Below are 25,622 nucleotides of genomic sequence, written 5' to 3' on the forward strand. Positions count from 1 at the left end.
GTTCCTCAGTTTTCACTTCACTGGCCCCAGCTTTCATCCTGAAGTAGGGGACCAAAACGCTGTGAAACACTGAGAAATAAATAGTAGCCATTACTGCTGGCAACTCAGTAACCACAAACACCTTGGACTCCACATCATGCACAGTACTCCTCCTGCTTGATAGGCAGAGTGAGCATTATTTGAATTTACAGAGGAAAACACAAGCACATAGGAAAACAAGTGAACAGTTGGTATACTGACATAATATACAAGTGCGCTGCAAATGGCAGGAACAAATTTGTACAACCTAATAGCTTGCTTGTTTGGTTGCTTTTCAGCTAGATTAAAAAAGGCAAGCAATTTTAGAGACAGAATTGGTGTTATTAAAAGCCTGGATTGTTTCTACTGAAAGCTAATTAGAGATACTGAAAGACATACATATATAAATATATATATGTATAAACAGTCACAGGTGGCAAAACTGCAATTAAACAACACTAATGCAAACACAGAGATTCTTTGAACAAAAACTCGACAGTTACGAGTGCCAAACAGTGTGCTCGGGGATTAAATGTGAGCGTACATCATAGCTTGTTAGGGAGGTGAATCAAACAGAGTAACAGCCGGGTGTATTTTTGCCTAATGTTACCAGCAGAAAGGAAAGATATTTTAACTGCAGACTCCAAAACAGAAAAGCTGTTCAGTGTTATGCTTAAATGCAGACTAACACTAGAAGAAAATGAATTTGAGGTTTCCTTTGGGGCGAAAAAGAAGATTCTGTCACTGTGTTTAAGCATGTGCCAATCATACTTCTTAGTACAGCTCTTCTCTGCAGAGGAGTGAAAGACATGATTGGTAAATTAATGAATTATCCAGTGTTGTCAGAATATGATTTCGCACATGTATCGTTTTAAACCTGCGGCAGCACAAGTTGGATAGAGGTCTAAGAACTCTATCTTTAAAAAAAGGCAAAGTAAAAAAAAAAAAAAACTCCACCCAACTTGGCTATTGCAGGTTGTAAAACAAGAATAGCCAATGCTGAACATGCTGAGCAGCCACACCGCTCAACCTACACCCATGTCCCTGCTCCACCTCTCATTGCCCCCACAACTTTAATATCACCAGTCTAGTAAAAAAAAAAAATTAGCCCTGTTGTCTTCATATCCTGTTGTCCTCTTCGCTTCATCCTTCTGGGAGCCTTTTTCATCATCTGGTTTTATCACTGTCAGAGAGAAATGACAAAACTTAATAAATATGACCAATATGCAAAAACAACAAGAAACAAACATGCCTATTTTTTTGACAACTTCCAGAAAATATGCATTTATTGTCCACATCAAATGCAATTAAATGGAAAAATAATCCATATTTTCCTAAATTCTTCATACATATTCTTTTTTTCTTCTTATTCAACAGTTAATTGCTGGTAAATTAATTCATTTAGATCACGGCACAACAACGACAATAGCGTAAAATCATTTGAATGTCGAATAAACGTTGTATCAGAAATATCTACAGCTAGGTGCCCAAAAGATCCAGCAGCTTTCCTGGTTTGTGGATGAAATCTAAATCTAAAGCATAAACCAAACCCATGGTTTTACAACACTCATTAAATTTGCTTCTGCATGGCATTGAATAGTGCTGTTCTGTCAGCAGAGATGCACACAAAGTATTCAATAGGAGGTTGGAGGGTTTGAAAGGATACTTCAGATTTCACCTGCTTTTACTTTTTGATTAAGTTTAGGTTAAAGATTGGGACTTGGGCTGAGGTCTGCAAATTAACAAGTTATTTTTACAAAGTGTACATGTGAGGCACTGGGAGTGAAACCTCTGGTGCCACTGCCAAAACCACAGTCACAGCACTGGTGCCAAATAGACACCTTATGTTGTAATGTTTTCTTTTCATATCTTGCAGTATTTTCAGAGAACTTTATTACTTGGAGTTGACAGATAAATATAAGATACACAACATTTTATCACAAAATACCACTTTTTATGGACGAGATATCACTGCTGTGTTATTAAACTTTTACAGACTTGTGTTACTTTACTTGGCATTGTAAGAAAATCCTTTGTCAAATGCAGAAGTCGAGATTTACTTTCAGAATCCAGTGAAGTGCATCTGTGGCACGAAGGCTCTTTTCATATTTTAATAGCATCTCAGTAAAGAAATATTAACTTGATTATGTATGGAGAGACAGACTTTTACATCTTTCTTCTCTTCTTGTTATATCCATTTCAAAAGCAAAGGTAAATGTCCCTGATATCTCCTTGCAGTTATGAAATGTCATCCAGTTTGCTGTCAGCAGTTTCAAAAGTGACATAAAACAAGACTTTGAAATTCAAGTCACACATGCCACTACAGTAAATTTAAAGATGAAATGTTCTATATTTGTGATCACATTTCTAGATGACTCCCCGCAGCTTTCACACCACATCACGATGGAGGAACCACTTTTCCAAGCCAGCTTCCCTTGAACTAAAACTGACTTTAGACACTCAATCAGAATGACGGAGCTGTGTGAAGAGATTTCTGGTGACTGTATCGCTCATGGTCATGTCAACCAGGTATCAAGGATTCTTTTAGGTTAGTAAATGTCTGCAGGACTGTGCTCATCCTTGGTGATGCTAAAAATACAAAGAGGAATACTGGCACTACCCCGTTTAAATTACTATAAGAGGCTTTTACATCACTAACATTTCTTGATGTTTCCAGCAAAAAGTGAGGCCTGACCACAGACACTGGCTGAAAATAACCTTTATTTCTATGCAAACAGTCTCTCAAAATATGCAAAGGCTTTGTTTTTATCCACTGTGCTGAATTGTCCTTGACTTGCTCCTGCCCACTATTGTTCTGTTGTGTGACTCACACTCATGAATGCAGAATCAGACAAAGTCACCTAAATTCTTAGAAAAGATAAAATGTAGAGGTCAAGTGTTTACTTGCTCAGCCATTATAACTGTCAGCTGTACCATTCTCAATTCACATTCATGGCTCTATAGGCCTAACCTGTTCTGTTGCATTTTTTTTGTTTAAGAGACCATCCTCTTCATTGAGCTTGTCTGTCTTCAGCTCCACCACAACGCTACTGTTCGTCATTCCAGAGTTCCTAGAAATAGAAATGGCATAGAGAAAAAACAGTGAAAACAAAAGAAAAAAATCGGGGAGTTAAGTGTTTGTTGGGGCGAATATTTGCTTAGTTTTACAAATGCATGTAGACAAGAACGATTCAGTCTGACAACTTGTTTGCAAAATAAACCTGTGCAGTATTAATGCAGTTCTCCCAGTGGACCTGAAATGTATGTATCCTGTAACTCTATTCTGCAAACTTAACATTTACAAATCGTACTTTATTGTGTCAAATCTCCAAGCAAATAAAGAAAAAGAAACCCTGCTCTTGCTGCTAATCAGGATATTCTGATTATTTAAAAGAAAATTTATTCTTGCAGGACAGATGGCACATTTGCAATTAAAAAGGATTATGAAAACAAGCTTAGGAAAGTTGGTATTCTATATTGTAAAAACTTCAGATGTATTTTGCAATCAGCAACATCGTCAGTGCATACAAATAGATATCTATAGTCTTTTTAACAAATATTCTGGCATGAGCAAACCAAACACTTTTGTTTTTTTGTTACAGATTTTCCAACTTGTTAAGCACTTTGACTTTTAGTGTTTTTTGATTCATGTGATTATTAATCCCCCCTCCCATCCCTTTTGTCCCTGATCTCTACTCACACTTCCTTCGGGTCCTTCTTGCTGCAAGACAGCTTGTTGTTCTTGCTTAGGCAGTAGAGGAGGCCAACCAGCAACAGGAGGAGCAGAACACACACCACCACAGCTATCACCACCGCACTGGAGCCTCCCTGTCCAGCTACAGTGCCGCAATGGAAGTACATATGGGAGGAGGGATGGGGGGAGGGTCGGGGGGCAGGTGGGAGGTTTGCGAGGTGGAGGGTTGGTGGGAAAGTTTGGGGAAATTTGATTGGAGGGCAGATGTTTAGGGGAATCATGGAAGGATTGATCATGGTGGAGGAGGTGTGAGGATGGAATGGAGAGTTTTCGATTTTCAAAAAATCAGTGGTAGGGAGAGAGGCATCGTTAGGGGTGGTTGATTGGTGAGAGAAAGAGGAAGGAAATTGATTTGATTTGGTGTTATCATGGGAGGGAGAGAATGGGAAGATAGAGAGCGAGAGAATGAGATTTGATGGAGTCCAGGTGAAGACAGTTGATGGATGGGTAGTTGGAAAGGTGGAGGGCAGAGGATAAGGGGCGGGGATTGGGATGTGGGGTTAGTCTATCTTTTGAATGCAATGACTGAAATGTGATGCGACCCAAAAACAGGGCCTATGTCTACGCAGATAATACTAGACAGCTAATGAGAGCAATGAAACAACACTGAACATACTCACCCAACCACCTACACTTGTATTACTGTACTTGTGAAGACATGATGCTATAATAAGTTTTCTCAAGCTAACATTACTAACCCTACAAAGATTACTGAAGCCTATTAAGATCCAGTCATAATCGAAAACTATATTTGTTTCTGCTCCTGTCACTGTCCAAGGGATAAAAAAATCTGCCCACCTGCAACACATCATTAGCAAGTAAAATGTGAATTATTCATTGGTTTTACAGAGGGGCATTTGAAATGTTATTGTGTATTGGTTCTGAGTATTGATTTTCTGATATCCCCAGGAAAATGTTGGCAGGAGTACTTTTAGTACTTTTCTAACTTAAACTGCAGTGCTACAGTGTGAGCCTGATATTACAGTCTGTGGTGTCCTTACAGACAAGGTCAAAGATGCTTCCTTTCCTGTGTATGCTAAAAAAGGAAACCTGGAACATTTCCACCAAAATGTTGAAAATGAGTAGGATGCATGAAGTCTTCTCTGAATCCCGAAGTTATAAAATTCAATTGATGTTCCCAAAGAATACATTTTTTAACTAATTTGAATATTTTCATGACTATTTTGTTAAATTATCACTTTTTTAATTATTATTTTTACTCGCTTTTTCATAATGTGGGGGTTTGGGGCCTGTTTATTAGACAATGGCATTTGGATATGCTCGATAACATTTTGGCAGGCAGCTTTTTTAGTTTTTAACATTAAATTATTTAGGAAATAAGCAGGCTGATCAAAAAGGAAAATATTCATGATTGGTCTTTGAATTGTGTGATACTTCATACAGGACCTATCCATTCTCACTTCTCTAGAAGCATATCTTCTCAGCTACAGTAATACAAGTACAGATACACAAAAACTCTTGTAAACACAGATACATAAAACCTTTGTGTGTGTAAACAGCCATCAATACACACACAGCAACTTACATTTGTAGACGAACACCATACACATGTCAATAGGGTTAGCGATACAGACCTGACGTTAGCACAGGGTTTCCAGAAAGCAGCACTTTAAGAGAAAAAGAGTTTCTCAGTCCCATAGCATAGCAAAGCAACAACCACAACACACACAATGCACACCACTAAAAAGATACTTAGCTAAAGTTACTTAATCTACACACAGCACCGGATGAGCGGAGAAAAGCAGAAAAAGCAAGGAATAAGAAGGCAGCTGGAAAGAAGAGGTGACCAAATAGACACAGTAAAGAGACGAAGAGAAGAGTGGAAGGAACAGAATAGAATAGAATCCTTTATTGTCCCCAAGGGGCCACAAAAGCTTTTGGTACCATCCACAAAATATAGGACAGACATTATACAAAGGTGACAAGAGAAGAAGAATAACAATGTACAATATCCACAGTGTTCGGTAGTTAAGAGGGCAAATATACAAGGTTACAGTACAGCAGAGGAGAGTGTGTGTGTGCGTGTGTGTGTGTGTGTGTGCGCGTGTGTGTGTGTGTGTGCGTGTGCGTGTGCGTGTGTGTGTGTGTGTGTGTGTGTGTGTGTGTGACATGGAAGGGCTGGGGCAATAGGAAGCGGATGGAGGGGAGTTTCTAAATTACAGGGTCTGTACAACAAAGAGTCCTGAGAGAAGAAGGGAGGAGAGGAAGAGGAGGAGGGAGAAGGTTCTACCTTCAGCTGAGCTGCCAACTGCAAAAAGAGAGGAGGAGAAAAAAAAAAACAAGAAAAGCGAGATCACGAAGATGTAAAACAGCAATTCAGGCACCAGCTACAGCTTTATTATCAATAACTTTAGTGAGAGCCCATTTTAAAAAGCAAACCATGAAAGAAGCAAGCTATAAAGGTGTAGATGCAGTTTACAAAAGGTGAAAGAAGATCAGACTGTAGTTGATGTTATTAGCAGGCTAAGAAGTTACTGGCATGGCATTAAGACACACTGTGTTACCTTAGAGACTTGTAATCATGAAATTATAAAAAAAGAAATTTGTCAGTTTAGATCATTATGTGTTATAATGTATTTTACAAGTTTTTCTTCACTCATAACTACTTGTGTTAGATCTTAAATGTTACTCCTACACACTTCTATAGCAATGAAGATGACATACAAATGAGTTTTAGTGTTGTGGCTGCACGGATCGTTGCAATTTCTGGGCGTTATTCTGTGTGTTCCCTTTGTGTACACACACAATAAGACTAACCATTTGGTCACGTACACAAAATATATGTCATATCCACAACTGGCTAACTGTAAAAACATTTGTTTTTTTTGCCATAACTTTCATTTCAATAGTGAACAGCTTTTACAGAATTGAAGATGATATCCAGTTTTCCTCACTGCATCCATGTAAGTATTTATAAGAAGAACTAATGAGCAGTGCATTCCATTTTAATTTGGTAATATGCCAATCTCCAAACACTTATTTTTTAATTACTGAATATGTGATTATGCTATGCAACTTTTTTTTTTGTTGGTAAGTTTTAAAATATAATTTGACTAAAAACAGCGAACGCTGGTTTCATCTGTTCTGCATGTCCAACGCAACTTTTTAACTGAATCACATTTTCAGGTTAATGAGGAAAACCCAGTGGAGAAAGAGAGCTTGTTACACTGACCTTGTTCGAGAGAAAGTGGGAAGACCGTGATATCTTTTCCATGCTCATTTTCGACCTCGCAGGTCACCCCGCCATTTATCATATCAGCAGTGGTTTTCAGGGTCAAAGTGCTCACCCACTTGTTACCTTTCACTGTTATCGACTGGAGGGGAAGATAAAAAGGAAGGAAGAGAGATAAAGGAAAAAGGCCAAAGTAAATTAGTGTCGTTTGTCAAAATCCTTCTTTGCCTTTTGCCTATATGAGTTTGCAGTATAATTCTTCTTTTATTATTACTATCCACTTGTCTTATGAGTCCCATTCCTATTATTTTAAACAAACTTCTCATATGTGATATTTCTCTCTACCTCTCACTTACAAACAAAAAATCTGCTCGTGAAAATTATTAGTTGTGCTCTCATTTTTAATCTTCCAAACATCCCTACTAGTTTCTGACATTATCACATTTTTCAAAAAGATGATTAACGTTTTATCTTATTTTATCAGTTTATGTAATATTTAATAATGAAGGCGTACTCCCTCTACAAGTTTCTTAAAAGCTGTTTTCGCTTTTTTTTTAGTAGAGCTTTTGAAGTTTTACACAGTACTCTACCAAGAGTGATCTTAATACGTTATGAAACATAACACTTTAATCTTCTCATATTGACTCTAATGGAAACACAAATAGTAGCAGGGCGCTTTTCATTTGAAATACGCCTTACTATTATTTCCAAATGAGTTCCAATATATTCATTTTACTGATTCCTGTAAACTGTAAAGACTCATTTTTCTCTCAGCTTGACTCAGATGTCTACCTGTTCTCCTCCTGAGGGCTGCCAGGTGAAGTTAGGGGTAGGCACACCGTATGCTACGCACATAAGGGTCACCTTGTCTCCTTCCTTCCCCACCTTCACAGGAGCAGGAGGGTCAATCACTGGCTTTCCTGGACAGGGAATGAGAATGTCATGGGTAAACAAAGTGAACAATGCTGCATAACCTTAAACACATACAGTTATACCTCAGTTCTCCTTTCAACTTCTACTTCCAAGCTGCTCCCAATTCCTTCCTCTAACCAAAACAATACGCTGCACACTCTGGCACTGACCACTGTTATTATACTTTGTGTATTGGTATAGCGGTAGCAGTTCAGTGTGTAGTACATAGCAAGAGTTCATGAGTTAGTGAGCTATATCAAGCATAAAGTCAGAGTTTTCTGTCATTCTAAAGGCTCTATTTTCACCTCACTGAATCATCGTGGCAACTTTTGCTGAAGACATAACGTGGTTAGTACCAGAGTGTTCACAAATGTTTTTATTTACAGCATGCTTTACATACAATTCCCTGCTGGGGGAATGCGCTTAATATGTGCAAGCTGTTAAGCTGTACCTTAGATCAAGAAAGATGCCCAGTTGTAAAGTTACAGCAGTGAAAACATCTGTGTCACACTGTCACTAGAATGTAGATGTACTCAGAAAAGCCATACATGTATTTTTTGCCTACTGCTATGTCTCTTTTACACTGTTCAATTAACAAACTTTATTTCACTTTGATCTTCTGACAGACTGGTCTCCTTTTATGAGCTGTGAGACTCTAATCGGCACATCTAATTTGGCTGTTACATTAGCAATAAACATCAGCACCAAGAGCACACTTGGCATAAAATAATTAACTTGAATTAAAATGTTTGTTTTACTGCAGTGTGCAATAAATTCCAAGATTTAGCATTAATTTCTTGTCTTATGTGCGGAAGTATTACATTTTATTGTAATATTTTTTGCATTATTTATAGATTTTTATCACCGTTTTATCGTCATCATCTGATATTGGCTCTGACTTGAGTAGGTGGCACACATGCAGATCATTTTTTTAGGGAAAAAGAGTCATGTGACATGTGAAACACCCCGTTTCTCTGAGTGTGCAGAGAGAAGGAAACAGAGAAAGTTGATATATGACCATCTCGATACTACTCATTTTACCTGGAGTTTTTGGTTTTGTCAAGCCAAAGAGCTCAAAGAATGCCTGGCCTTGCTGAACATCCTTTATAGTATATAAACTCTTCTTACAATGAAGTTGGAATTCCACTTTTGTTTCCAAATAGTAGGCTCTAGAATGCTTACAGTTACCTTAACGGATTTAGCAGTGGAGAAACATGACAGCCTCTACAGCATGGCTTAAATTCTTCTATTTACTCTGAGATAAAGTTTTATAGTGTTCCTGTGAGTGTGGGTGTACTTGTTTCGTGCATGCACTTTTACCTTTGACTGTGAGGTTGACGCTAGCCTGGGACATCAGTCCTGGCACAGACGGAACAGCTCCAACACAAACATATTCTCCAGCATTTTGATAGGAAACATTTTGTATTGACAGAGTCCCGTTCTGAGACAGCACCTCAGAGCCCTGCAGAAACACAAGCACACTGAAGAAGAACTGGACTCATAATATTATGCTTCTGCTCTTTTTTTTTGTGAGTAGAACAGCGCTGTCAATATCTAATTTGATGGCACACCACTGTGATGGGAAAGCAGAAAAGGAATCTTCACACACACTGTTTGAAAGCGCAGTGATAACAAATCAAAGTCAGTCCTCCATGATGAACCTGTCTCTTGCAATTCTTCTCAACTTCTTCTCATAGGAATTCATCTTTCTAAGAACAAACACATTCTCTGCCCAGAAAACCAGCTGCCTGCGAGTTTCCATCACACCCAAGAGACACAACAATAGATACATAGGTTACAACAACAGACCTAACACTGGAGGAGCACTCTGCACATCACAAGTGGAGAAACAGGAATGAAGACTAAACACACCAAAGGTATATTTATGTGCAGTTTTACAGTATTAAATGTACCCAGATCCTTGAAATAGACAATCGAGAACAAATAATCTGTAAATAAAAAAATGTTTTTAAACATATTAAAGACAGAAAAGACGCTGTGCATGCTGTAGCTATCACTATGAATTTCTGTGTCAAGGAAGACAAGGTTTTTTTGCTACCGTAAAACTGAAAATATCCACAACAGAGTGAAACTGCATATGTAGTAGCAGTGTACTGCAGGCATAAGATTATGACCACTCAGATGTGACGCAGATAACACTGATTATCTCTCTGTCATAGCACCAGTGGGATATATTAGGGAGCATGTGAACATTTGGCACTCCTCTGACATCAACAAGGCATTTTCAGCCAAAGGACTGCCGCTGACTGGATATTTTTGTGAAAAAATCAGTATATCACCAGTTTCTGAAACACTTGAACCACCTTCCTTCCTTGTTCAGATGCTCAGTTTAAACTTCAGAAGGTAGTCTTAACCATGTCTACCTGTCTACATGCACTAATTTAAAGGAGTGCGATGGGCTAATTGGACACTTGCATTAACTGGTGTGTCTAATACAGTGGTCGGTGCATTGAGCCAAAATAAGGAATGAATTCTTGTTGACTTGGTGAATGTTGTTACTGTATGACACTGACAAGTTTTCATTTTAAAAACTGAGCATGCTTAGAAAGAACTTATTGGAAATGTGAGGATTTTATTTATTTATTGATTTCTTTTGTCCTAATGTTGACTCTGTACCTGTATCAAGCTTCAAGTCAGCTAAACAATCAATCATAGTGCCAGGCTGGTTGGTGTTTCTGATTTTATGTGAAAAACAGAAAGAATGCACACAAATACCACAACTCTTTTAAAGGGGGGGGGGGGGATGGCACACTTATTTACAACAAAAAAGAAAGAAAAATTGAGAAAATGATGAAACACACCTTTTTCCACTGAACTGTATGATTACGAGAAGCCTTGATCCTACACTGCCATGCTGCTTTGTCTCCAAGCATGACAACTTTAGATACAGCTGGTGTCACTTTTACTGGGTCAATGTCTGACAGAGAGAAAACAGAGAGCAATTAAAGATAAGATGGGGGGGGGGGAGTCGACTGAAAACTATAGACCTTCTACACATTCTGAGGTGTTAAATAAGTGCCAATTCAAATTAAACAACAGTACAAAGCTAATGCACTTATTCTGAAGTCAAGCCCATTTTGAGCCCAAGTTAAGCCTATTCCATACACTTTCGAGGTTATCACTGCTTAATGTGTGTGATAAGATCAGATTAAACAGTGTGCTTGGGATAACATTAAAGTAACAGATGAAGTGTGAAAAATTGAATTGGATATCAGCCGGCTGACTGAACTTCATTAGAGCCTATTCCATGGAAACCTTTTAATTCTATGATTTACTGATGAAAAGAAAGGCTTCCTACATGGGAAGAACCACACAAACCGGAGATGCATTGTTCTTTCTGTGTGTTAACCCTCTTTAATTCAGCAATGTGTGTGTCTTTATGTGTATTTGGCTTACTCACAGTCGACAGTGAGGGCAATCGTCTTTTCCAAGGTAAAGTCAATCTCGAAATCTAATGCTGTGCACTTGTACTGTGCAGCATCAGAGCGCTTGACAGATTTCAGTATGAGAAGACCATCTTTACCTTGGGCCTCTTCTCCCTGAATATTAAAAAACAGGAATTACGAGTAAAAACCAAGCAAGAGGGTGACAGAGGTTGCAGTAGAGAAACAAATTTGCAACTAAATGTTGCCTTTTCTTTATCAAATGTGTGCATGAAATGATCTCATACATTTTTAGTGAACTCAAATGGAGGCTGGGGGTTCCCATCAGTCTCACATTTCATGGTTACAGTATCACCCTCTTTGACTGGTTGACTTGTGTTAAACAGCGAAAAGTAGATTTTGTCAGAAGGATCTAGACAGAGAAGAACAGACATGGAACAGATGAAAATTCCTTCAGTGGTTACATTTCACTGTTACACTATACATCATCAATCATAAATGAGTAATGCATTCCAGAAGAAATGCTTTCCCAGTGCCTCCTCCTGAGCCAACTGAGTCTTTTTCCTAAATGGGGTTTCTATCATATAATTCTCATCACCTTGATGTAGGTATAAGGACAGAAGTGAATATTTCTATATCTTTTGACTTTCTAACAGGGCATGTGGTGGATCGATTGATGCACAATAAAGATATATACAGAATCTAACATAATTAAATAAGAAATTGCAGAAACAATGTACTATTGACCTTCCTACACAAGAAGAATTATGAATTAATTTGTGTGTGAAGCAAATAAAAATTTATATGTGGTTAAAATATCTGATTTAAAATGTTCTTGCTAACTGGAATAAATTAATATGTCACCAAAGTTCATAAACCAAATGCAATTCCTCCCAACTACAAGAGGGAAGGGAAAGACCTCTGACTGGATACCCTCCCAAACGGCCTGCGCCCACCACTCACAGTTTAGGTTGATCTTGATGCGGTTAGAATCCATCGTTTCGATCTTGTTCCCCGGCATGCTGTACTCTACAGTACAGTAAAACTCTGAATCCTTGTCCTCTTTCATGGGCTGCATGTACAGGCTGCTCGTTACAGTGATGAGACCCGAAGTCTCCTTCACTTGTTTGGCAACCATGTATGTTTCTGACGGACAGGAAGGAAGGAAAAAGGGAAAACAGTTCTAAAATTAAAGGAATGCAGCAGATCAGGTTACAAATGAACGCAAACGGTGAAGATATATACATATCTATATATATCTATATATATATAAAGAACACATACTCTCTTGTTTGTCTTTGACCTCAGGAAGGGGTTTGGCATCTCTGAACCAGACAATTCTTGGAAGAGGAAACCCATTCTTCGTTTCACAGGTGCCGACCTGAAAAAACGACAATGGAAAAGCTATCAGAGAGTATGTATTTTTGGTCAGAATCGATAAATGTGCAAACAACGCATACAGACCTCTGAGCTAGAAGGAATTCCTGCAGTGATGGCCTGAGATGTTGTCAGTTTTGGGTGTTCGGGCGCAGCTGAGACAGAAAAAAGGACAACACAAGTTACAATTACAACACTATGATTCCCTTAATGAAAATCATTTTACAAACAGTATGTGCGCATAAACGCTCAACTTCCATATTTGTAATCCATCTCTCCTGACTTTCTGTAATTAAATTACACAGCAAACAGCCTTCTTCACATGATTTCATTTTGGCTTTCTTTGTGTTGGTTGAAGCGGGGTCAAATCACACATAAACACACACACATATACAGTAGGTTATGCTACACTATTTTGTCTGAGATAATATCGATATAACATTTTCCATTATATAATATAAGCGGAGATATATGCGGGGGCAAGTTTGGGCATGTCTAAGAGCAAGAGCTGTGTGTCAGCCTCCAGTGACGATGTAGTACCTGAAAAGGGAGCTGCTTTAACAGACTCCTGTGACGCATGATCCCTTGCAAAATACAAGAAAACTGTTCCCTCTGAAGGAGTGAACTACAAACTAGTTGCATCCCTACAGGCAAACACACACTGTCACATACAAGTAACTGAGTTACTTCAGTTAAATAAAGTAAGAAGGCATTGTTTTGTAGTTTTACTTAAAAATAAAAAAGACTATCTCTGTTACTTCTATGCTTACATTTGACTCCTGCTCCGTCACTACTCTTGCAATATAACGCTGCTGCTAATGGTTCTTGTTTTAGTACATTCACACTACAAATTAAGCAGTTTGTGGCTAACACTTGCTGATGTAAGCGTCAAACATCAACCAAACATCAACCAAATGTTGATGTTGGACACACACTGGTGCACACACGCAACCACAGGTGTGAGTATTCACTTACGTCAAGGTCAGCTTATCACTGCTTGCAACTGTTATCCACTTATATTAATAAACAGTAGATTTCTTTCTGTGTCTAAGTCATTACTCAGTATTTTTAAACTCTGGTCATTCCCACATGCCAGATGCACAGAAATGAATTTAGATCCACATTGACGACTTGATTCATTGTGTGGGAGCAACTCTGCCAATAAAAAATGTTTAGCTTGTAAGTTTCCTGAGAGAAAGACCCCAGGCTATTGCAGCTTAACCCACTGGAGACCTCATAACTCAGTCCCATTAAGTTAAGCCAGGGCAGCCACACTATAACTCAACCCCAATGAGTCAAATGGTCAAATGGGAACAAAGAATAATTGCTATTCTATAAGACAGCCTGTTTTCTTAGTACTGTGGGCCTTAAGTACACCTCAAAGTCCTTTGTCAAATAACACTCTATTGAGGTATTGTTGAACACTGGTGTTTTCACAATTAATAGCTTATTTTATGAGATTTTTTTAAACTTTGGTGCCTCTGAGTGCATAAATGTTAATGGATAACCTGAAAGCTTCAAGCGGACTGATCACTAAACAAAAGGCTATTCTGTCACTCTCACAATGCATATTCTCCCCTTTTCTCCCTTTAATCCAGATACCAGTGAATCCTACTCATTTTGGTGCTTTGGAGGGGCAAAGACAGAGTAGTCTGCACCATGATTAGCTGGCGGCATGTTAGTGATAAATCTGGACTCTTAAAAAGGAGAGATATATTAGAAATGACACGTGTGATTGAACTATTCATCAGTAGTGTCAAGAGTGATTAGGTTGTGGTTAATTGAACTCTGGAGATCTTATCAAAAGGAAATGGTAATCTCAAGTATTGGAGAAAGCTCCAAAGAACTACATGCAGTGAAAGAAATAAGATATTCTTCAAGGACAATTTTGGTAAATTATACTATATGATAAAAACTTTTCTAAAGATATATAGAATGGGCGTAATGTAAATATTTACAAATTCAAATCAGCAACATGCATGAGATACAATTAAGCTACCTCGTAATCAAAGTATGCATTAATGCAGATCTCATATATTAAAGTCATAAACATTAGTGGCAATGACAATTAAATGAAAACTTAACTTCAGGGAGTAACCTTGAGGTCAAGTAAAGGGCTAAAGGGCACTGGCAAACTTACAAAAGACCTTCAGAGAAGTGGTACCATCTGGAGACCCAGCAGGGTCAGTGACTTGACAGGTGAAGTTTAGCTCATCAGAGGGTTTAACAGAGGAAATGGTCAAAGTGAAGTCTTCTCCAATCTTGATCCGATCTGTCAGAGGGGTGCCAGGGTCAACCTTTTTCTCCTTACCCTGACAGAAAGCTATACGTGTTCTAGTTCCCAAATCCTGAATGGATGGTTCCAAGGAAGAACATAAGAAGATAGAAGTCAGATGAAACAAGAACAAGAAAATTGTATTTTTTCACAGAGCATTACTTTTAAACTTTGGGTGCAAAATAGCTCTAATGTCACTTTTTTTTCTTTTTGTTTTGTTTTTTGCTATTTAGAAATGTTAAAACTGTGGAAGAAAATGAACATCTAGAAATTACTTACAATGTACCATTCAACAATTGTGCCAGTTGTTAATGGGGTGACTGTGCAGGGCAGTGAGGCATTCTCTTCCTTTAACACCTCCACTTTAGGCTTCACAACCACATTCACGTTTCCACTGCTTACGACTGAAAAGAACACACAAAAAAGAAAAAAGAACAAGGATCACTGCAAAATGCAACATGTAGCAGAATTTTACAAAATATATGGAGAGACACAATGTGATATTACGGCAATAATATTGTTGTATGATTGAAGAAAAAATCATTTTTTTGCATATAAATATTTCTTGTAATTTCTGCTGCCCTCTTGGTGAGGTCTGGTAATCCTCAAATACATATCAGTTACAGTAATTATTTATCCCTTGGACTGCTACACTACTGCACAGCAGTCATCTCAAAGATAGGCAACTATAAAACCACTATATGTTATTAGATTGAAGGCTTCTGTGTTTGTTTAAAACCCTCAGGGCTTCTGATTGTTCAAATTCTGTGTTACAAGAAACAGGCTCAGACGTGTAATGTCCGTGAGGGACACAGCACTAGAACAGACCTTTTCATGAAGCACCTTGGGCTTTTTGCACTCGTCAGCACTCACATAAACATCAGCAACAAAAAGCTGTAGTCTATGATTACCACATGCCTAGTGGAAACACATAATGTAGCCACGAACAATTCCCTCATGCATTGATCCCCCTCTGCAGGCAATATTATAAAGAGTTACACATAGTTGAATCCCTTCAGAGATGACAACTGACACCAAGAATTACACAATCTGCTACAGCAAAATATTATTATCTTAAGCGTATACGCTATGTAAAACTGACATTAAAAGAAGTATTTAACTGATATCTCTTAACCACTTCCAATGTGTAAGCTTTAGGTGTATATCTCAACATCATTAAATCCGGACTACAGTAGCTAATGAATGCAGGACTTGCAAGCTACAAGTATCAGTCCTCCCATATAGGTGTATCAGCAGGAGTGGAAGCTGTTAAGGGACCAAGGGGGAAGCTATAAATCCCTGGTGACTGGCACTGTCAGTGTTCTACATTCAGTAGAGACTAGAGCTGGGCGATATGAGATTTTTTCATATCACGATATGTTTTTTTCATTTCAGGCGATAACGATATCTATCACGATATAAGCCAAATAACTATATTTGTAAGATTTAAATGTGCCGTTGCTCACAAGTAAAATGTGAAATAATCAGCAGCTTGTTTTTATTTAAATATTTATTTCCCATAATAAGTTCAACAGGGTAGATGTACTTAAGGAACATGAGACTTTTTCAGATAAATAAAGGCAAATATTGCAAACTACACAAAAGGCAGCCGCTAAAGCGTTTAAGTTTCAAAATAGAACAAATGAAACAGACTAAATTGTCAATTCCACTTAGAAACAAAATATTAATTCTAAAAATAAATCTTAGTTTGTTTTACAGAAGAACAGACAAAACTGACTAACTTTTGTCAATATCAAATAAACTGAGAACTAAAAGGAAATTCTCAATCTCTCCTTGTTGTATAGCTGAGCTTTTCAAACAGTTTTAACAGTTACTTTAGTCTGACAAAAGCTGAATGACGAATTAGCGCTTCCAGTCAGAGACTGAGGCTACGTCCACACGTACACGGGTATTTTTGAAAACAGAGATTTTCCGTTTTCGTTTTAAAAAATAATCCCGTCCACACATAAAGGCAGAAATGAAGGAAAACGCTGCTATGAACATGCCAAAGCAGCAGGTGGCGCTAGATTCCTAACCGTGCAGAAATGTTGGCCAATCAGAAGTCTAGAAGCCTCGGTGGGAAAAAGTAAACAAAGCTGGGGCATAGAAGCAGAACCGAGTCGTATGTGTGGAGGGACAGTAACTGTGTGTATATGTAAGCATTTAAACACTGCAGAGAGTAGAATTAACAGTATTGTAGAAATTCATTTCACCGAAACAATAACGTGGCGCACAGTGTGACGCATGCACCAGTTTATTGTATTTCCAGACTTGCTTTCGGCACAATTTACAGTGCACGCTACTCTGTTTTTTGTCAGACTTGAAATAGCCGAAATACCTTCACACTACGGAACTTCTATGGCTCTTCCGTTCGACAATCTCTCCGGCATTGGAACCATCATCTGTTTTCTCTTCGGTCACGCTCGGTTGATTTTTCTAGTCGGCACACTCATTTCCTCCATTACCCGCTGGCTGCTTCGCAAACAAACACACGTGCGGCTTGGCACTTGTGCTGTACGTAACAAGTCACGCGACGTGACGCTGCAGCTGTGATTGGTTCGGCTCTGCGCTACTTAATTTGGATTGGCTGACCTTTTTTTTTTTTTTTAAGAGGACAAGAGCGGCGAGGTCTATCGCGATAGCTTAATTTCTCTATCGAGTAAAAGTTATATCGCGATACATATCGTTATCGTTCTATCGCCCAGCTCTAGTAGAGACATTAGGATACACACAGTGTCCCAGATTTTTATGCGAGAATATGCAGCTGGGAACAGAAGGACCCTGACTGGTTCCTGTGGGGATAAGGAATAGTACAGCTCTTTAAACTCTCTTCACATCCAGCTATGGACAAACAATGTGACAACTAGAACACATTCCTCAGAGGAGAGGCTAGAAAAAAGCACGGATATTAATGGAGAGCTGGAGAGGAAAGGAAAGGAAAGGAAAGGTAAGGGAAGGAAAGGAAAGAACGAGAAAGGAAAGGAAAGGAGCTCAATTTCTGCTAATGAAGTCAGTGCAGCAAATACTTTATTATAAATCATATAGCGGTCGTCATACACATGCCAGCAGACTGCTGTGATTGTGAAGCTTTAATGCATTGAAACAAATGACAATGTCACTTGGGTGACACTCGGTGATTCATATCATATAAAAATATTTTGCCAAGAATAGTTATACGGATGACATTCCAAAAATCTAAATGTCTAGACTTTATCTGTTTAGCTACACTTCCTAAGAAACATTCCCATTTTTTTCTCACAGTACTGATGCTACAGATCTAGAGTCAAATTAATATTAAAATTGGAGGAATATATATGGCTAATGAACAACCAACCCCAATATTTTTTATGATATCATAAATTAATTATTGCATCCATTTCTGGACCAAAAAATCTACAGCTGAATAATTCATTTGTTGTGAGAAAGCACCAAGAGTGCAGAGTATGGACTGCTGGGGGATCAGAGCTGTTTGAGAGCCTAGTTTTAATAACAGCGTGGAGAAATGCAGATGGAGAAGATGAAAGAGTGTTTGCTCAAAATGTCTGAAGAGAGATGAGAGCAGCTGAGCGATGGTCACCTTGTTAGGAGTCTACTGTGAGGAGAGAGGGGAAAGGATGCAAGGAAAGATGGAGAGCACATATAGATAAAGATAGTGGTGGAGTAAGTACTCAGACACAGAGTGTTTGCTCTTTGTTTTGCATGTCTGTTAGTGGGACACATTCCACTGGGGTCAAATACCGTGATTCACCACATGGGTCAAAGGTCAGTTACGTGCTGACATTTTGATGAAATGACTCACTTCCTCTGCATTTCCTTTCACTTGCCTTAGATCTATTTTTATCCCCATGCTTGTTTTCATGTATATTTATCCTTTTTTTTCCTCTACAGTCCCATACAGCATCCCTCTCTCTCACTAAATATTTTGGTTGGTCAACTCAGCAGCTCTCAGATGAACCAACATTAGTTTTACAAACCAAGTCTCATGTTCTGAGCTTGTAAGAGGGATGTGGCCCATAGAAATCCACTGTTTCTGCGCCAACACAAACAGCGAGGCAGACTAGCAAATGTACGAGAATGCGTGAGTAAATGAAGTGCAGCACTTTCAGACAGCACTCAGGATTTAAGAGTCCCGTCGAGTGGCGCATGGGAAAAACACACACTCAAACACACCACATTAAATCAAGTGACTTTCTGGCAGATCCACAGAGAGCCCAGGTCTTTAGCTGGTTGGACGATTTGGTTGGCTAATATCCACGTTAGTCTCATGGCTCAAAGGATGGTAACACTCATTGGCCTGGCCACCACTTTGGCGCAGACTGCAGTATCCCCGAAAATGTTTAAGTAAATTGTGATCTGGTGTGACCTGGTGTAAGGCAGCCTGTCCCTGTTGTCCAGCTTGGACTGACTAACTGCAACTAACTGCCATCTAATTTATAAATGCAGACTTGCCAACACTCTGCAAACAAGCTGAGTTCGTTTGTGTCAGCGAGCACAACTCATGTGTGACGTGCCTTCTCACAACAAGAGACTCAACTCAACTGTTTGCCATTTGGTTGTATTCTGGTTATAATGACAACTAACTGTCATCTTAGCAGTTATAGACTTAGTCCCAGTCTCTAATGTAACCATTTTAAAGGCAGAGAAACTGCAAGTTTATTGCCCACAGTTTCAATAATTTTGGTTGTGTCATGGTCTCAAACTGCTGTTTTCCTTAATGTGATTGTAACATTACTGTGGACAATTTTATAGCACTATCATAAATTTGCTAGGCACAATGAAATAACCACTACTGAAGTCTTACTTCAAGTACTGTTAAAAGCCCTATTTGTTTATTTTATGCGACTATAATAGTCAGCTACTATCTGTCGAAACAGCCTGTGTAAAAGCGTTAGCATAAAGCCCAGAACAAAAAAGTCCAGTCAGGATTACTGGAAGAGAAGAAGGAATATTATAGCTTAAAAGAGCTCATCGGTACCCTGCCCCTCTCCCTATGCCAACCTCTTTTTTTGCCTCCAACTATTTGTCACTTTACTCTCGGTCATGCTCTCTTTCAAATGCATCCTTTGGTGTCATTCACAGTATGTTTGAGTCCAGAGGGAGGTCTCCTGCTCTGTGTTTTACACATGAGGCAGCTGGACAGACAGAGATAGGCAATTAAAGCATAATTAGAGAGTCCTCTGTCCAATCTGAGCCTAGAGCAGCATCTGTGTGCGCGCAAGAGTGTTTGTGTTTTTAGAAACATAGGCAGTTGGCTGTCACTGTATGTGTGAGTGAGTGTGAGAGAGAGAAAGAGAGTGGTGGGGGCTGTCTGAGGGAGTACTAGCTGCATGGGGGTCTCGTTAACTGATGCGGGCTAGATAATCGGATTTAGCCAAAGAGAAGGAAAGTGTGTGTGTGAGGTGGTGTGCGATGGGGTGCATGACCGGATAGAAAGACAGATGGGAACAAGACGGTCAGACTGTGACCTGTACACACACTCTCACATGCACACACACACACAGTTACTCTTACAGTATATCTATAATGCATGTGATATGTATGAGCAACTGAACTGCCCCAAAAGCTACAGTTGAGCACATTGTGTGTAGAAAAAAAAAGAAATCAAGTCTGCAGTCAAAGTATCATGGTGGAGTGCAGCATATCCAGAGAGTCCCACATCTACTGAAAAGTTAATGTGAAACGCTATGTGTCTGCCTCGTTTTGCCCTTTTCTTCAACTTGTTTTTCTGCCTACTTCTTGTCTATACACTTGTTATTAACACACTGGCACACACACAAACACACACAAGTGGGTGCCCCTCATTATGAAAAGAACCAGCTGGATCCTCTTTCTCCTGTCCTCGTTTTCTCTGTTGTTTTTGCTTCACCTACTGCCGCATTCTGGACATCAAACCAGGAGCCTCTTTCTCTATTCGACACTCCTCTGCTTATCCCTCATTCTCAAAGAGCATTCTTTAATACCCAATGCACAATCTTGCCTATGTGTCTTTTCTGTGCATGAGAGCAAAAAGAATAGAAGAAAGAAAATAATGACAGGAGAAGAAAGGGAGAGTGGAGAAAAAGAAAGTGGAAGAAGAGACAGTATATGCTCAAAACTAGCCTAATCTACAGGGGAATCACTGGAATTTACTAACTAGCCTTACTATTTGATGACACTATACCCCTGTTGTTACTAGTAGCACCTGCTTGCCTACCTTTCTACTTGGGTAAGGACTGATGGATGATGCCAGTATTACATTTCACTTAACATGTGTCAGAGACATTAACTCTGGTGCCAACACGGTGATAAAATGTGCAGGAAGATCATCAGGAATCAAGTATAAAGTTGGAACAGGGGGAAAAAGGTGTGTGTGTTTGTGAAAATGTGTGTGGTCCAAAACATCCTTGGCCTCTAACAGGATTAGTGTGTTTGACTGTTGGCAAAGCAAACAGCATGCAGCAGGAGACACTGCCATCAATGTCATAAGAACAGAGTCACCTACAGCACAAGGTTACTAAAAAAACCCACATCTATAATTCTTCACTTTCCACTGAACAGCAGCTTTTACAATAGAAAGCAATATTTCTCCATCTCTTTACACTTTTCTTCTATTTTTTGTACAAACTGCAGCTGATTCTCTTCTTGTTCATATTCATGTACATAGAATGTACAGTACTGTAGCTACCAAGGAGACATGCATTTTTCATTAGCTAAGCTGTAGGCTACACAGTGGCTTGTGTTGTTGGGTCTTTGTGTATTTAGAGACTATTAATGTTCAACTGAACCTTCAGTCAAGAGTCTCATTTTCTATCACAAAGCGAAATAAGGAATGAAAGCAAAAAAATTACAACTTAAGACTGCACTTCTTTGTATCAGTGATGGAAATTAATTGTATTAAAAGAGGTAAAAAAAAATTGCTGCCAACACATAGTAGAATTGGACACTATCACCAGAAATACTGTGTGAGCAGCACACAGGCCAGAGTGTGTGGCAGGGTTCCCTCAGCTCAGTGATACTGATATTGGCTGTTAATGTTGCAGACTGGATCGTACTCAAATTGTGTGTTTACAGCGCCCTTCATGTTCGCTCACTTCTCACATTCATCTGCTACCAGGGAACAGTCGGCCCTGCTCTGGAAATTCACTTTGTTCGGTGAGTGTCATTTTGGCGGACAAATTCAATCCATGTCAGAAACTTACCCATGAGGGCCAGATATAAAAAAGCTAAAGTGAATACAAAGAGTTTAAATGTATTGTGACATGGGTACACAATATATATGTGTGTGGTAAGTGTTGGTGTGCGTGTCTGTTAGGGGTCTGGCTGGGTCACGCTGCCAGAGTCGGGGTGGGTCCTTGTATGGCCTGGAGTCGTCAACGCCTGACTGATGAGAGAAGAACAGGTGCAGCACGGGAGCAGCAGCTGCTGCAAAACACACACAGCAGACACACATCCCACACAGACGTCCCACACACCAACCATAAATGCCCCATAGACAGGGCAGGGAGAGAAAGGGGAAGTCTGCCAATCAAAAAAAAAGAAAAAAGCAACCCAAGGTTTGTGGAAGTAAAACTTTTAGATACCAAGGTGATGAAAAATAGAAACTATTTTTTGTCAAACAGACAGAAACACAGCACAGATTCTCAGTCTGTCTCCTTGGTAACTGCTACTGATAAGTGTATCTATACTAGATCTGACTGAGTGCTGCAATGTATGTGGGATTTCTGTTAAGTGTTGACCTTTGAGAAAGACTTTCAGATATGAATCTGATGGTGATTAGATTCCCACTGTGGTTTACTTTATTAATGAGGGAGAAGAAAAGAATGAATACAATAGAGTGAAGAAAAAATGTGAAGTCAGAGTCAATACTGGGGTCAAAGGACAGTTATTATATGAGCGATATGGCCATAAATGTTGCTGGTGTTTTTTTTCTCTCTCCAAGTGCTTTACATCCTATAACGCTAAAAAGTAAACATGTCTTGTTACTTTCCCTGCTCTCACCACAATATATGTAAATCAGTTTGGCAAAACATCTCATACTCTGATGTACTAACACAGATATTTTGCAGTGCATGCAGAGCAAGTAGCTCTTTTTGTGCTACTTGTGTTCGCCACTGTGTTGATACATACCACGAGAAAGACGTTTCCCCAAGTGGGAATGAAAGCATTTCAAGTGTCTTAACAGAAGATTCATGAGAGTCCCAGAAGAACTTGATGTTCTAAACAAATTCCTTTATGCCTGATTAATTTGCAACTGCAATTTGTAACTGTGCTTCGAAATTAAAATAGATGGTCTGTTAGTGAATATGCACCAAAGAATTGATAGAAATTCTTCAGCAGCTCCTAATAAAAAAGGAAGAAGAAAGAAAGAAAACACAAAAAGCCAGGGATTGACTGTAATGAACTTCACAAGAATTCCCAGGCAAAAAACTCTTCTTTGAGGATTGTTTCAAGCCAATGTTACACAGACAGCAGCACTCAAGTACCAATTACAGCAACCAGAGATTTACCTTCAGTCTTGTAAATCTCATCTCACCGTTCACAACCCAGTTTAAAGCCTCCTTAGTCATAACTCTGGGTCGATAGCAGAGGTCTATTGTACCTCGAAGATGATATCTGATCTAATTGGTGTCAAACACAATAATATGTTTAGTGCTCATATTTCATTGCTTGGTGCATCTGGGTGCTCGTGTTTTTTATCGATTGTTGTATCTGTACGGGTTTTCAAGTGGGTCTTGATTAAAAGGAAGATAGATGGATCCAGGATATTCAGATGCCATATATTAACATCCGGACATGCGGGATAGGAAGATGCCTTGCTGTCTTCCTGTCTGGGCTTGTACTGATGTACCACCTAAGAAGAAGTACAATTCACACCTGGGACCCTGCAGCAAAACATAACCCCCACACCCTCCCACACCCCAAGCACACACACACACACACACACACACACACACACACACACATTCAGGTTGCTACAACTTTTTTATGAGAGGGGAGGCAAAGGAGAGCCTGTAAAGGGAAGACAGATTTTAGATGTCAAATAAGATTTCTGTGACCTGTTATTAACTTTTTTCTTGCATTAGCTTAATTTGTTTCCTCTCTTGGGCTGCAGCATCAGCCTTCTTGCTTAAAATCTGTTTTATCTTTGGCGTCTGAAGTCCAAGGCATGCTCTCAATGACGCTGAAGTGATTAGCACTTAAAACACGTTTCACTTGATGTGGATTCAGAGGTCGAGCTTCATTTGAAATGAGTAAGGGAGACAGAGGACAGAGTAAGGAGGGAACATGGAAATTAGTTTAGGTCTGATCTTCCCGGGGACTTGATGTTGACGTAATGCAGCTGAGCCAAATACAAGGCTTATAGCAGTTAGCCTTGTTTGCATCATGGGTGCATCCAACTTAGTGCTGCAACATGCAGAGCCCCCAGTCATCACAAAGTCTGATTACTCTACATTCCAAGCTGCCTGTGTGTAGGAGAGGGTTGGAGTGGAGGGCAAAAAGGTAGCATCACAGTGGGTGCCGTTACGACAGATAAATCAAAGCTTTACTAGTGTGTGCGTCGTGTCATCTTGCGGCAGTTTAGGGGTTCAATACAAACAGTGTGAAGAGGGCTACAAGGTCGGCCCCTCACTCTCTCTTTTGTGTGCTGGAAGATTCCCTTTTGTCGGTCTTGCTGCTCCGGCAACGGGGTGAGAAGTCAGCCCCTTTCAAACACAGGAGTTTGGAGCTATGTGGTCAATAAGAGCATGTTTGTATGTGTGTGAGGTGGTGTGATTGTCCTCTTCGACATGAGCCTGTGAGTCAGAAGGAGAAAATCAGGATGAGGATAGAAGGTACAAGCCATGTTATATATATATAAAAAAAATTACAAAAGACAGGGCATGAGCAGAATATGAATGTGCCGAGCTGACACTGCGGTCCTACGCCTCTTTCTGCAGAGGCAATTGTAAAAAAAAATATAAGAAAAAAATTAGAACAAAGCCAGTAAATCTTACAAAGAAATTATAAATAGAGCTATTATGCATGAGTCTTGTGAGTTTAAGTGCTGTGTAAGGGCTTCTGCAAAAGTAGGTTTGATACATCACCTCACTGATAAACCAAAGGATTCTCTGAGTGTCCTTCCCCATTAGAGTTAGCTGGGTAAAACCAAACTCATCTCTCATACAGACTAATTCTTTTATAAGGCTAATGTCTTTTAGCTGACACAATCTTGTACCATTATATCTGACTCCATTAAGAGTGAGTTAGCACAACAATGGCCAGTGTCTTGCTCCTAGCAGAATTCGCATTAGGGGTTTAATATCGGGCAAAAAAGCAATACGTGCAAGATTGGATAAAAATATCAAGTAGATTTCATTACTTTTTGAATCAAAGGGGACAAAACAGAGAGGGTCGCCAATTACAGCAGTATGTCTCCTCCTTGCTGCCTTTCATTTTCAGTGGGAACTCAATTTGGTGAAAGGGGTAAGGCAAGAGAGGGTGGGTGTGTATGTGTGTCCCGATCGACTCTGAGAGAACCCAATCAGTGGATGTCACTAAAAGGGCAAAGATGAGAAAAGGTGTTAATATTTAATGTTTCAGGGGCCTCCGAATCTGGGCATCCTTTCCATCTTCTCCCTCTTCCATCCATCCTGCCTCAGGCGTTCCAATTAACATACCCTGTCCCCCACCCACCACCCCCATCCCAACACCGTCTCCGAGTCTTTCCCG

The 25,622-nt window shown here is 39.4% G+C and overlaps 1 protein-coding gene across 3 annotated transcripts in view; it reads right to left on the bottom strand.

Moving 5' to 3' along the window:
* Positions 1-871: 871 nt before the first annotated feature.
* The window catches only part of bcam (basal cell adhesion molecule (Lutheran blood group)), a 47,676-nt gene continuing 22,925 nt past the window's right edge, over positions 872-25,622 (bottom strand). The window contains exons 2-17 of one of the 3 annotated variants that reach the window (XM_085423420.1): positions 15,213-15,337; positions 14,799-15,006; positions 12,746-12,813; positions 12,566-12,662; positions 12,245-12,427; positions 11,569-11,693; positions 11,299-11,437; positions 10,700-10,815; positions 9,198-9,339; positions 7,758-7,885; positions 6,966-7,107; positions 6,024-6,041; positions 5,368-5,400; positions 3,719-3,854; positions 2,990-3,089; positions 872-1,201 (exon numbers count right to left, since the gene is read on the bottom strand). In XM_085423420.1, coding sequence (XP_085279546.1) covers positions 1,199-1,201; positions 2,990-3,089; positions 3,719-3,854; positions 5,368-5,400; positions 6,024-6,041; positions 6,966-7,107; positions 7,758-7,885; positions 9,198-9,339; positions 10,700-10,815; positions 11,299-11,437; positions 11,569-11,693; positions 12,245-12,427; positions 12,566-12,662; positions 12,746-12,813; positions 14,799-15,006; positions 15,213-15,337 — 1,763 coding nt within the window. In that variant the 3' untranslated portion in view covers positions 872-1,198. The remainder of the gene's footprint in view (positions 1,202-2,989; positions 3,090-3,718; positions 3,855-5,367; positions 5,401-6,023; positions 6,042-6,965; positions 7,108-7,757; positions 7,886-9,197; positions 9,340-10,699; positions 10,816-11,298; positions 11,438-11,568; positions 11,694-12,244; positions 12,428-12,565; positions 12,663-12,745; positions 12,814-14,798; positions 15,007-15,212; positions 15,338-25,622) is intronic. The other 2 variants (XM_085423421.1, XM_085423422.1) reach the window with 2 other exon arrangements.

This window comes from Rhamphochromis longiceps, linkage group LG11, assembly GCF_057381845.1.
Source record: "Rhamphochromis longiceps isolate RC_006_pf linkage group LG11, R_longiceps_female_GT1.1, whole genome shotgun sequence".
Lineage (NCBI taxonomy): Eukaryota > Metazoa > Chordata > Actinopteri > Cichliformes > Cichlidae > Rhamphochromis > Rhamphochromis longiceps.